This window comes from Opisthocomus hoazin, chromosome 23, assembly GCF_030867145.1.
Source record: "Opisthocomus hoazin isolate bOpiHoa1 chromosome 23, bOpiHoa1.hap1, whole genome shotgun sequence".
Taxonomy (NCBI): domain Eukaryota; kingdom Metazoa; phylum Chordata; class Aves; order Opisthocomiformes; family Opisthocomidae; genus Opisthocomus; species Opisthocomus hoazin.
The window spans coordinates 3,108,709-3,122,843 of NC_134436.1; the positions used below are offsets into that span (position 1 = coordinate 3,108,709).

A 14,135-nucleotide genomic window follows, 5' to 3' on the forward strand; every position below is an offset into this window, starting at 1 on the left:
CCTAAGCAATTAAACTCTTCTAAATTAAATTTGCTTCAAACACATTCATTCTTTATAGGGTTGCTGCCTATGAACAAGTCTGATACCATATTTCACCCTGAGTGCTTATGATTGTTGAGGAACTTGCTCTTCTAGCCCTAGCCCTGATCTCTAATCCATGACATGTGATCTTCTCCCAAGAAAGATATAATTTATATGCCCTTTCACAACAAATAGAACAGCACAGGTAACATGCTACTGGTCTGAAATAAACCTACCTAAAACTACCTTTTTGACCCCAATGACATTGTTATTAGACATACTATCTACATTTGCTAACACCTAAATGACAGCCTCCCAATTTACGGTAGTAGCACAGGCAGGTACTTGCACTGTCCTCTGCGACTCTGAGGACGGAGATATCTACTCCAAGCAGTGTCTGAGAAACATGAAGTAGATAAGCAATTTTCTTACATAAACAAAGCCTAGTTCAGGTCTTACTCTAAAAGCATTAACTGATGAATTAGCAAGGACAGACACTTGTATTTTAGAGCAAGCCACAAAAGTTTAATAAAACTCATTATATTCTTAAAGTCTTCTCAGAAAAGTAAAAAGTTTGATTTTACAATCCATTATACTCTTCAGAAAGTTTCTGTCAACACAACCTGCATTTCAGCTTAGTGGTTTCCATCTTGGGCACCACCTGAAATGGTTATATTATACATTATTTTTTATCAGACGAAATTTTGGGACTTGTTGACAGCTCCTTAATTTCTGGAGTTGTTAAATGAAAAAAGTTAAAAAAAAAAAAAAGAGTGGATCCAAATCCAAATATTTACATACCAGAAGATTTTTTCCAGCATGAAAAAAATGACAGCAAGAAAAGACTTAACTGGGTGATATACATTTATACATTCAAATACACCTTCCTAGTACATAAATCTGTATGAATCATCATGTCATCCTAAAAAAAAAAAGCCACATCACAAAATAACCAACTAAAAAACCCAGATTCAGTCTGTTCCTCACTTCACAAAAGGCAGCTGTCAGGAAGCATAAATCTATACTAAGATCTTTGGGCTTTGTTAACAGAATTGCTTGTCCACTGTTCTTGCACTTCTGGGTTTTTAAAAAATCTGATTTCACTCAAAGTCGAGAGTTAGATTTCCAGTCTACAATTAAAATTCACCAACCTCATCAACAGGAATAATATTGAATATTCAATATTGAATTTTCATGAAAATTCCGTGTTTAACTAATTCATATCAGTAAGAAATTCAGCTCTAAGAACCGGGGAAACAGTCAGTCAATCCATATACACACATATGCAAGGTACAATATTATATAATCTGGCTAACTGGGCAACAAAAAAAGTACCCTACTTTTCCTAAGTAAATCGATCTGCTATATTGTTTTTAATACATACTTCATTCTTCTTTATAAAGAACAGGACAATTTGTGGAGGGCTGAATGATCAGATGAGTTTGTATTTTCACTATGTTCCCCCTGTGAACCATGCAGTATTTCTGCCAACCTTTATCACTCCTGCAGCTGTTTCTATGGAAAACTTCCAGGGAATAGGTGCAATGACATCCAACAGACAGTGGTTACATGGCTGAAACCAAGCTGAAGTTAACTCAAGTATATAACATTCAAAAATTTGAGTTATTTTCCAATTTTACTCTTCTTCCCAAGTTTCCTCTAGTGGCTTGACAGTTTCTAACTGGAAAATTGTTATGATGTAATTAAACTAGTCAGTAGCAAGCAGGTGACTGAAGCCTCAAAGGAGCAGAATTTCACAAATCACCATGAAAAGATTTTTATACACTTGTGCTCTCGGGGACCTACACGTGTCTTGTTTTTAAATCACCTGCCTGCACTGTTAAAGATTCCCATAAAAGAGTAACAAGTCTTTAGGCCTACTAGGAAAGTATTAGTGAAGTTAGAAAGCCATGAGGCATGGACTGCTATATTTCATTTGGTAACTCATTCCAGATACTGGATACTGGGTCAGCTGCTGACCAAGGCAGAAAATATGGAGGAAATGGCAAGAGTTAATCAGAAGATGTTGAAGCATGTGAAACAATGAACAGGCAGCTGCACTACACGGTGGAGAAGTCTGAAAGGAGTCAGAACGGAAAAGGAAGAATATCGGCTTGCTTTCTGAATGCCTTCACCTCAATGACACCAACATCATCTTTCTAGTTCTACTGTTAACCTGGCCCCTATTTCAATTAAATCACACAGTGTACGAGAACTCTGCCGGTGTATAACTCGGAATTAGGCAAAAAAGTCAGATACTGAAGTGAAAAATGTTTATTGAATTTGTAGCTATTGAAGCTATGTGCAGTTTGTTTTTCTTTCCTTTCTCCAAGCCATCAGACTGTTAGACTTAGCACAGGCTTACAGGGGGGTATCGTACATTGAGGGTCTAACTTAAAAAGCTTACAGATTCCTAAAATCCTGTTCAACTTTAAGGGAACTCTGGTCTCCTTCTCAGGGATCAAAGGTAGATGTGGGCAGCTTTCACACGAATAACTTAAGTCTGTTAGGTCTTGTGGAATTCTAAAAAAACATGCACCCCAAATGAGAAATGCTGCAAGTTACTGCCCACTTAAAAGCAACAGTGGAGAAGTCTAATGACAGCATGTTGATAGGTTTTAAGCACTCAGTTAAGACCAATTAGTTAATTTGTAAGCAGAATCTCAGATTGGCTATGAAGTAAAACAAATCTGGAAAGAACTTACAAAATAACTGAATACCTCAGCCTCCAAAAATAGACTAAATTTTGACATGTTTAAAAACACCTTACATAGTTCAAATATTTCAACTAAGAAAACAATCCTGCTGCTTTCCACAGACTTCCTGAACATTCCCTTGTTGCACTCCTGTGTTTGTTTTCAATAATGTTCTAGAAGCATGCCATGGGTTCAAGTCACTGTCCTTACCAGGCACTCTCTGTGAAAGACTAAGGCAGAATCACGAACACCACTGAGAGCTTCAGATCCCACTGGTATTAAACATTAGCTTTCATTTACAAACCAAACTTATCAATGACAACACTGGTTATTCTAACCAGCTGATTTCCTGAAGAAATCCAACAGCATTCCTTTTGACCATTTCATATGCTGGGCACCAAGAACCCCTCAGCCCAGGGAACCAGATGCAGTGGCACTTAAAGCTGCATCATAGCCACTGCGTGTTACACCCCTCGCAGTGTAAAGCAGAGGAGACCCTCCAGTCCTGGAGAAATAGCACATTTCTAGCCAAAAGACTCTTCAAGTTAACCTGCTGCATCAGAATTGCTGCTGGCTGCTGAGCAATCCTGACCACCTTCAAATGAGGGCGGCAGCAAGTACAAAACACCAAAGGAGGGATCTTCTGCCTCTCCCCACAAAAGCAAAGAGCTGAACTTCACTGGGATTTCACTTTCATGTGGACACAATAAACACATGCTAAACGTAATGCACTAGAAACAACCCTTCCTAAGCATGTAAGATTTGAGGTCTGTTCAGTCCCATGAACTAATTTTGCTTCTTCTTTCACCTCATTTTTCTTCAGCTCCTTACGAGGTTACCATCTTTGCATATCATGTTTATCTGAGTCTCTCTAGATCCACTGTCAGTTCTGAAATGTTTCTCTCTTCAGTTGCTAAACATTGACATTAAACCCTTTTCCACAATAATTATTCAGATGGCAACTATTCCATACTCTTTCTTACCTTACTGAAGAATAATAATTTAAAATTAGACCATATTAGACCATAAAGTCCTCTTGAAAAATCTCACACCATATTTGAACCATAACAATAACATACAAAAGTATTGTAGTTTTACACTCAAGTTTCCAAGAACTCTTCAGGAAACAAGTTGTTACCATTGCATTTCTTGCAAAACTAATACAGGTCCTTAAGAACCAGACTGCACTGAGGTTAAGCAGGCTAGGTGCTCCTCTCCTTCCTCCAAGTAGTTCAGAGTTTTTGTATAAACTCAGTGGGCTACTTCTAACTGTGATGGCAATAAATTCGTCTTTGCCAGGATAAACAATTTTCTTCATAAGAACTTCAGTCTGCTTCCTCCCCCCACCACGGAAATAATGTACATGCCTTTATTTGCACCCTTTTTTGCCCCTCGTCTCCCAGGAAGTCTAACAATGGAAGTCTGGTATATTAAAGCCATGCGAGTATAACAAGAATGGAAGTTCAAAGAACACTAACTCTATCACAGTTAATGTAGCAGAGTGGTATCACTACAATGATCACAGTGATTTGTGTTTATCACAAAAATACCATTTTCCCCCTAAAGACCTGAGATACACAAAAGCTTTGCACACAAAGTTGTCCGGAATGTTTCATCAGCCTAATGACACATTTCAGATTGCTACATCTCTTGGAACACATCACAGATCAGTTTTGCTGATCTGTGCAATGAAGCACATCCATCATGCATGAAGCATGTCCTAAAACACTAAGAACAACTAGAACTCTCTGTGCCAGTTCCAGCAACACGGTACTGCTAAAAACATGCCTGAAGTATATGCTGACATTTGCAATAAGGTTTTTTTTTAAAAATGTGAGCTATTTCTTAAACTACAATGAACTGTTTGCTTTTCAGAATTTGATCAAATAACATTAGACTTTAAGTTTATAACTTCAGCCTTCTGACTCAATACAAACTAATCTCTCACTGATTCCCATGCATCACAAAATGTACTTCCAGAACACTAACCCACTTCACAATACTAATAGTTCTTTAATTGTAAGGGCACATATGCTGGTACATAGCTTTTTGCTGTTTTATTTGAACCAGAAGTTGCACATTCTTTTGATTTGTCTGCTACTTATTTTTATGAAATCCAAAATATCAAGTGTTGCAGACCCTAAGAAAATGATACAACTGCATTTGAGAAGTCACACACATGACATATATGCATGGAGAGTCACGGCTGCACATTTAAACACCATTAGGCACACAATTTTTTTTTTTCTTTCTTTATTTGTGCCCCTGGAGTTTTTTTGTGTGTTTGTTTCAGGAAGCACTGAGCACTTCCAGAATAAAGGAATTAAGTAAAACTGGCTAAGAGAGCTTTGAGCTTTGGATACCATAATATTTAATATCCCCATCCAAAACTGTAAATTACTAGGAGCTGCAGTTTGTAACTTTGCACTTCAGAATCTGCTTCTCTTTCTGAGCTGACTTAGCAGACATGAAGAATTTGTTACAGAATCCATAGCTGGAAATAAACTGTTACATTCACCATTTAATAACTGCAAATAGTTTTAACCAATCAGTTCAACCATGTTCAAAGCAAAAACCCTGGTGTTACGATTACTTACAAGAGTACTATTACTAATATAACAAAAAATCTCCCTTAAGTAGATCCGCATTGGCATTTTACCATGCCAACACGTTTGCATTTCTACTGTAGGAACAGGAAAAAGTTGATACATCAAGCTCATGGATAATAGTTGCAACTATTCTAGACAACCAATGTACAATATTCAAAAGTTAACACCACATCTAGAGTTTGTTAATGTTTTTTATCAGTCTGCACATTATGGCAGTTACCACAATCATTTTCTTCCAAAAAACAGAATAAGCATAATTCTAATAAATTAGAATAAGCATAATAAAATTAGAATAACCAGTGTTACTATACTGTAGGATACCAGAACATAAGCAAAAACTATGCACTACATACAATACTTTAAAGATATACTTATATTAGAGGTGTTCAAGAATTGATGGAGCGGACTACACTATGCATACTCTCTAATAAAACTGCTCCTAGCCTATCAGTTTTCAAATTGCATATATTATCCGAGTGGCTACATACTAACCTTTCACCACTCCCAAGAGAGGTGGCGAGTTCTCTGGAGGTGTTCTGTCAGGTTCCTGGGGAGGTACAACCATAGCAAGTGTATGCACCGGTACACGTGGAACCTTAAAACAAAGCCACAGACACAGACTCAGAGGAAAAAAAAAAACATTTTGAATGGACCAGATCTTGAAGTCTTGATACAAAGATGTATTTCTAAGCTGACCTCCATTCCACTTTTCCCAAACTGTGTATGCTAGGCTACCTCTTGGTATGACCTGTCCCATGCTATTTTATTGTGGATAGTATGTCAAAGTAAACTTATTCTTCACAAAATCCCGGTCTGTGTAGGCTGGAAAACTGTTAACATCTTTAGGCTTTCAATCAGCTAACTCCCCTGGAACGCTACCTCTCCAGCCTGCAGAACTCTAAGTTTACACAATATATTTTCTTTCATAAAATAACTAAAAGCAGCAACATTTGAGGTGTGCTGTCACAAGTGTTTAGAACTGTTGAAACAAAATACTGAGTGAACGCAACCAAGAAAATCATATTCTTTTGAGATACTAGGTTTGGGACTATCCTGTCTAAGCAGCAGAAAAGGGAACTAAGTTCATGCACTCTTCAGGATACTGCAGACAATACCAATCAACTTTTTCACTCTCTACACCATTTTCAAATGCACAGACTCTTTCAAACTCTTTCCATCGCATATGTTCACATCTAAAGTAACTTCAGAAGTTAACTACTAAGGAAGTGCTTCTCTGCAACATTCACGGTGATATTTAAAAAACAATTCCTTACACCTTACCTGAGACTGATCCTGAGATGGAGGTGTGAGCTGAGACAAGTCCGCTGCAGGAACCGACAAAACATTGTTTGGGTAATCCAGCAAATAAGAAACAACATTTGTATGTCCTCCTTTGGCGGCTTCAATGAGCATTGTTGAGCCATCCTGAAGTGATATTTTAGAAATAAAAAGCCAGAAGATGAATTTTGCTACCTGATGTAGCACATAAGAAATGAATTAGACCATTTAAAATTGGACATTTACTAATCCATTAAATCAGCTACATAGTTCTTTCAGTACCTATGCTAGTTGCATAGTTTTAAGTGAATACCTTGAGTCGATGAGTAGGATCTGCACCATGAGCCAGAAGCAGCTCAACAACTGCCAGGTGGCCTCCGGCACATGCCAGTGACACCACCGTGTGGTCATTATTAGCTGTAGCCCTGTTAACGTTGGCACCTATAAAAGACAGACCTCAATTAAACAAAAGGAAATTCTTTTAAAAATAAAGTATCAACAAATATAGTATTTTCTGGAATAGAGATAAACTTTTCTCTCCTAATCTTCCTAATTCATACACACTTCTAGGGTAAAAGTAAGGGATTTTAATAACTGATGGCTTCTACACATCATCCTCCCTATCCTGTAAAGACAAGGCAGTAATGACAGCAACAGTTGGCCTTGTAAGTGGCAAGAGAGGGAACACTTATGGTACACAAAGCATAACTTGTACACTTCCATTCTAAGCACTTATCAGTAACACTACATGGTGCAATTTTTACCGTTTCAGACTGTACTTGAGGATGTGTTTTTTCTGAATGAGTGATTTTTTAAGAAACTGAAAATATGTGTTATACTTCAAATCCATTTATTAATTTATACAACAGAGTAGGAAAAGTAACTAGCAAAATATTTTGTAATTCATTGTATCATGAACTAAATGAAATTCAAAAAACCCTTAACGGTTTTATGCTCATATAAACATAACCCAATTATTTTTGAAGAAGGGTCACAAACATGCAGAATTGTAAAGTTGCATTTGAAGTTTTAAAATTAGTTAAACTAGCATTTTACCTTTGCTAATAAGGAATTGCACCGTGCACAAATGACCAGCTCGCGCAGCCTTCATTAGTGGGGTTCTCCCACCTTCAGATTCATGCTCCTATTGTAAAGGAGAAATAAATCTGTTATACATGTATAAATGGGCAAAAATTATACCATTATTTCAGCTTTTGAACCATCTCATGATGGCACCAGCATTACCTGTCTCAGCAGAAGAGCTATCTTACAAGCTGACTGTAATCAATATAAACTGACCGGAATAAATTTTCATGTTACCTTAAACACTGAATCGCAATTGTCAAAAAGCATTAAGACCACATCCATACTGTTATCACACAAGGAAGTTTCCCTACTTACATACCCTGTTCTATTTTAGTGTTCAAACGCATAACATACTCGAGAACAGTAACGTCTTGTTTCCTCCTCAAAAAGGGACAACTATTTAACACAAATATCCAACATCAGGAAGTTTACAAATAACTATGAACTGATGTGCAACAGTTCTGGGAGCTATCACATGCTGCATGCCGGACCTTTACAATTGCAATAACGTCTGAAGTGCAGACAACATTTTTAAAACATGCTGAATATGGCCAGCAATAAAAATGAGACAAATCACTGCAGGTCACAAGAAGTCTCTGAATACGAGGATTGGAGAATAAAGCAGAGAGAAGACAAAAGGGTGATACAAACCAACAAAAAAGAATGAGAGAAAATACGAGTTCTCTCATTTAAAAAGATTCTGAATACTGGAAAAATGTGGTTGAATACAATTCTTTTAGAAAAATTACAGCATTAGAAAACTTGCCTTCTATGTAGACATGTTCCACATCACAAAGAATTGTTGACTAATGCATACCAACCCTCCAGCAGCAACAAGGGTTCTCTTCTATCTTCCTGGAAGTGGCTGTATTTGCACTCTGAATATTCAGTCTGATCAATAATATACTAGGACCTCGGGGCTTTTTTAATGAAATATCTGGGAAGCCAAGCTCCAAGTTCACTATTTACTTCTAGAATTGCATGTAAATCTAACAGTGAAAGTTAACATTTAGTACTGACAGTGAATGATACTGCTATTTACAAATATAAAAGGACAAGAATAGATCTGACAGAACAAATCAACTCCTTCCAATAGTTTCAGTATTCCTGAATACACGTTTCTAAATGCCCATTAATGCAACAACAAATGTGCCAAGAAACAAAATCTATCTTAGGTCATTGTAGCTATATTCAAGATGGCGAAAAACCATCCTATATTGCATTCAGATGTAGCATTTCAGATAACTATCAGTAAGGTATCACTATCTGCAACGTTTTCTATTCCTAACAGACCTCACTGTTGAAGTTTTAAACATGGATGTCAGAAGGCTTCCTCATTTAAATGCAATGCAGTTATTCTGCCCAGTTTAACCAACTGTCACTTCACCAAGCACGCAGAACTTGATCCTCAACTATTATACACTTCAAATACTTGCAGTACCATACACAGCATCAGTCCAGCCAAACTAAACCATTTGTGTGCCCACCTGCTGTAGATCTTCAAAAGTTACTGCATTTTGACTGTATTTTTCATAACGGAAGACAGAAATGCATATTTATTTCAAGATGAAATTAATTCTGACTTCAGCACTCTGTTTAGCTCTAATAAAGGCTAGCAGTTCACATCAACTCAGGCTTTAAGGGAAAACATTTAGAAGCCGCCAAAATAAGCAGCTGAGCTAGTGCAGTGCGTTTGTCTACTCACATCCTTTCTTCTACCTGGAATGGCCATAAATTTCAAAGATTTGGGGTTTTATTGTAGCTTGTAGTAGATAATCAAAATCACGACAGAGAACATGAAAGCTGTCCAAAAGTACCCTCCATCAGCTTTCCAATGCATTTTTAACTTGTATTAATATGAAATACATGCAAATGCTTATTTTGTAAGAACAAAAACTAGCAAGGAGTACTCATTTCCAAAGACAACTTCCCTGGCTATCTACACTGTACGACTCGTCACTGTCTCTCTTCACTGCTCCAATCCTGAGAAATATTGCGGTTAGTAAGATCAGAAGGAGCTATAAAGGAGAACACCTATGCCAGCTTTGACTAGAAAAGCCATTCTCTAAACACTCGAGTGACATGCTCTTCTGCTCTTTCTGCTTGAATAGAAACAACGTCCAAGAATAATTTTCTGTAGGTTTGGGTACCAGATAGGAAGGAAGAGGAAGTGGAGAGTATTACCCAAATCAGGTAAGAGTTTACATTATCTACACCTTTTCCACCGGGATTCAAAAAGGAGATGACAATCCAGTCAGTAATCATTTCCTTTCTAGACAAATTGATCCTTCATAAAGCAGAGCAAAAGCAGTGTCATCAGAGGCACTTTACAACAATCACTGATATTTTTTTTTTGTTCTTGATTTCATTGCTTTAGGCAATTCCAAAATCAGTTACATAAGGGCTTTGTCCCCCACCCCACCCCATTATTCTCCTTGGTTCACAAGCATTATTCACTAGGATGTTTTTTTGTTTCCAACATCATATGTTATTTAAAAGGCCTGGAACAAAACCTCCACTTACAAAGTAAAGGTCCAACTGCTCTCTTCAGTTCTTTAACAAGCCCCTCTCATCTACAACAACGGCAAACATTTAACAGAAATCTAAATGCTATTCTAAGCAAAATGATTTAGGCAAGTTTTTGATGCTAGACAATAGGCAAACAATACAGTTCTTCACACTATGCCACTACGCTAATTTTCAAGAATGAACTCCTATCAAGAGATACAGTATTCTAGCAGTCACCAGCCTCACTGTCCCAAATAACCTTCCTGAGATACGTAGGAAATCTGTATTTCAGAGGCACCTAAAAACCCTGCTAGACCTCTAGTTTAAAGTAAATATCTGAAAAGGGAAGACCTGACAGGAAGCTAGATATGTACCAACAGGGTTAGCATAGCAACTGGTGCTAACACACTCAATGAGATAACTTGCTGCATTTGTGAATGTTGACATACTGTTTTTTAAAAACAGGGTTTTAGAAAACCCAACAGAAGGGAAAATGAAGGACAAAGATGACACGTCTGGTCTACACAGCAAGTCTTTGTATTTTTGAAGAAACTTAGATGCCTTAAAAACATGCTTGTCATTAGCATGTATCCTGAGGCTGCAGCTTACAAGCATCAAAGGCCAACCTCACCTGATGCTTGCCCGGCTCTACGCCCTCCAAAACAGTCTTCTTTAAGTCCTCCTGCTTGTCCTGCGGAAGGAAAAAGAAGAACTCACGGCTCTTGTTCTGCAAATAAATGTTGTTGGTCATGAAGACCTGGAACATGAACTTAAATGGATCAGATAGACCAGCTGAAAACTGTTTTGCTGGAATTAGGCAAGCAAGCACAAAGGTAAGACCAAGCAATGCAGCTGTCGCCTGTTAAGACTCCTATCACAAGCCATTCAGATTCATGAAGAGAGAACAAAGGTCATACACAGCATCTCGTTAAATACAAGATGATTTTTTGTGCACTTCTGGCCAGAGAGAGGACTTCCATTGCACTTTGCACCATCCAGAGACTGCAACACAACATCCAAAAGGTGTTAACTACAAAAATTAGCTTTACATGTCCTACAATCTTTTGCTTTACTTGTAGAAGACTGAGGGCCAAGTCTAAAAAAGACCTAAAATCCCTGAACTCCCCTTGATGGTTCAAGAAACAGTATGCAAAAATATGACAGCTTCTCATACCCCTCACCGTAACAACAACATATCCTTCTCCAGCACGGTTTCATTCAAATCTATGAAGTATTGGCTACTTTTGTAGACGTTTAAATGCTGCCTTATGCACACTGCATCAAACATGCAGTGTGTCTTACACAAAGGAAACTGAATTTCTACTTAAGGAGCCATGTTAGCATGAGGGATGTTATCAGCTGAAGGCAAAGCAATGATCCCTGCAATGACAAAAACACCTGTCTAAAAATATTTTGTCATAGGGGAAGAATCAAGAGGTAGTTTGGCATGCCTTTTTTTTTTTTCCTTCAGCTGGAGTTATGTGGGTGCCACGTAGCCAGTTTTAGTCTTTTAAGGAAAGCCATGTGTGGAATCTTAACAAGTATAAAGAGCTTTGGGGAGACCTTGGAGGTGTAAAATGAGAAAAATGCAAGGATGAAGCTGTCCTTGGGGGTTCTCTTCCATCTCTCAATTTCAGCATAAAAGCACCCATCTATCTTGTAGTAGAAAGAAACTCCATCAGTAGATCAACTCTCCTGTACAGCAGAGCCTCACATACAGCTGCAAGGCAACCCAGATCAGAAAATCCCAATTTAAAACTCATTTCTGTACTTTCAGCTGAGAAAAGCTGTGATCTTATCGCTGTCCAGAAAAGAACAATCTCTTGTTTTCAGGTACACTGAAACAGGGAAAGATGCAATCACCTTGTCCAGAGCAATCTCGCTTTGAAAGAGACTGGAATCTTCAGTGCGCAGCACTTCATCCAGGTCTGATTCTACATTAAAAGGGCACAGGCATCCAAACAGGCATTTCTAGTTTATAGAAAGGTATACAGCTTAAAAGCAGGATATGACCTCTCATCAACTATCACCAACACTCTTTGTGAGCTTTACAGTTCTTAACCTAGTTCCTGTGGGAACATACATGCACCACACGTGTTACTTTACACAAGCTTTGAGATGAACGTAACTGCTGGTAAAGACAAGAAGGGGAAAAAGAGAACTCATAGGAAAAACAAAAGTCTCCTCTCCCCTTTGAGATCAGACAAATCCTTGCCACACAGATTTGTCTGTATTACTGAAGTGATGGGGTTTTTTCCTGAAGCTATTAAACCACATCATCATCCCAAAAAAATGTTTTTATCAAATTGTATTTTAGAGTTCTAATCTCCAAAATTTTTACTCCTATTAATCACAAAATCTAATGTGTTTTGTCCCCATAAAGAAGTCTGTAAACAAATAAAATTTACATTTGGTCCAGTGGCAGGAGCTCAGACTAAGACCCAGAAAATCTCTAGTCCTGTAGGTAATAAAAGAATTAGAATGCAACTAAGGCACAGATGGGATCACAGGCTGAAGTCTTCATATGTGCCTCATATTACGTCATTCATATAATTGGCAAAAGCAAGCAGATATCAAAATGCATACATTAACAAGGAAAGGTGTATGCCTGCCAAGCTAATTTTGTTACACATTTTGACAGGCCAACTTTGTCCCTGTAAGGACATGGCAAAGACAGATCCCTTAAGGAAGGGCATCAGAAAAGCATCAGAATAATTGGTAACAAGCCAGACTTCATAAACAGTTAGTCACAAGGACATACAAACTCATCAAAATACCATACACGATTGAGCAGCTCTCCAGCAGACAAAAACAGATGAGCGTGTACTCTGACACTGTTCATTTCTAGTATAACTTGCCACTGCAGAGTTTTAAGGAAAAATTAACCACAAAAATGAAGAAAGTTCATCTCACCCATCATTTTCTTTTAGTCCTCCTGGTTCTTACAAAGCCACATTCCTTAATGAATTTAACAGAGCTCTCGAGATCTTCACTGGTTCTCAAACTAAATTACATATTTGATACCTAGGCCAGAGGATGAGGCCCTGAAAAGCGAGAGTTCCCATTTTCTACTTGCAAGAACAGGCACCTTTTTGGGCTGAAATGTGGTGGTAATAATCGCCCCCAGCTCAGACAAAACTCTACAGGGGACTAGGAGGCTAGGTTTGCTTATCATACCACAGAATGGTTTGAGTTGGATGGGACCTTCAGAGACCATCTAGTCCAACACCCTGCCACGGGCAGGGACATCTTCCACTAGATCAGGTTGCTCAAAGCCTTGTCCAAATTGACCTTGAACTTTACCAAGCATGGGGCATCCACAACTACTCTGGGCAACCTGTTGCAGTCTCTCACCACCCGAGTTATACCCTCATACAACTTGCTCAAACTTTAGCTCAAGGTTCTATTTCGAGATTGACAAAACCTGAAGTGGACATGAGCAACGCACAGGAATTGGTTCAGTAGAGTGAGTTGCGTTAACTTCAGAAATGTTGGAAGACTTCACCTTTCAGTGAGCACAACACAGGGAACACCCTGACAGAAACATCTCCTGCCCTCTGTCAACTTGGCTAACCCAGCATGAAAGAGGATCCTCTTCACACCTGCGGTCTTGAAGTCTGCAACTCAAATCCCACTCAGTCCTGACCTCCTGGCAATTAAGAGAGACCTGAGAAGCCAAGAAAGAATAAAGGTCTTGTAGTAGATTATATGCTTTCAAAATCATGGAATAAAGGCTCTGCATCAGGAAGAAATGGGCGAACTGATCTTGACAGCCAGTGTTTATTGTTCCTTTAACTCAAGAGCATTTGGGGAAGAAAGATCAATTTTCTTTCCTCAATCTAGAATCAGGGAGAAGAAAAATTCTCAAAAACTATGCTCCTTGCCTTCCTGGTCTGGAATAAAACAGAATATGCAGGTGGTTCACAAAACAATAAAG

The 14,135-nt window shown here is 38.2% G+C and overlaps 1 protein-coding gene across 13 annotated transcripts in view; it reads right to left on the bottom strand.

Annotated features, from left to right (window-relative positions):
* The window catches only part of ANKHD1 (ankyrin repeat and KH domain containing 1), a 120,426-nt gene that overhangs the window by 43,797 nt on the left and 62,494 nt on the right, over positions 1 to 14,135 (bottom strand). For 11 of the 13 annotated variants that reach the window (XM_075442254.1, XM_075442253.1, XM_075442252.1 and 8 more), the window contains exons 11-14: positions 7,661 to 7,748; positions 6,918 to 7,045; positions 6,608 to 6,751; positions 5,819 to 5,921 (exon numbers count right to left, since the gene is read on the bottom strand). In XM_075442254.1, coding sequence (XP_075298369.1) covers positions 5,819 to 5,921; positions 6,608 to 6,751; positions 6,918 to 7,045; positions 7,661 to 7,748 — 463 coding nt within the window. Of the gene's footprint in view, positions 1 to 5,818; positions 5,922 to 6,607; positions 6,752 to 6,917; positions 7,046 to 7,660; positions 7,749 to 10,829; positions 10,890 to 14,135 lie in introns of all 13 variants that reach the window. The other 2 variants (XM_075442241.1, XM_075442249.1) reach the window with 1 other exon arrangement.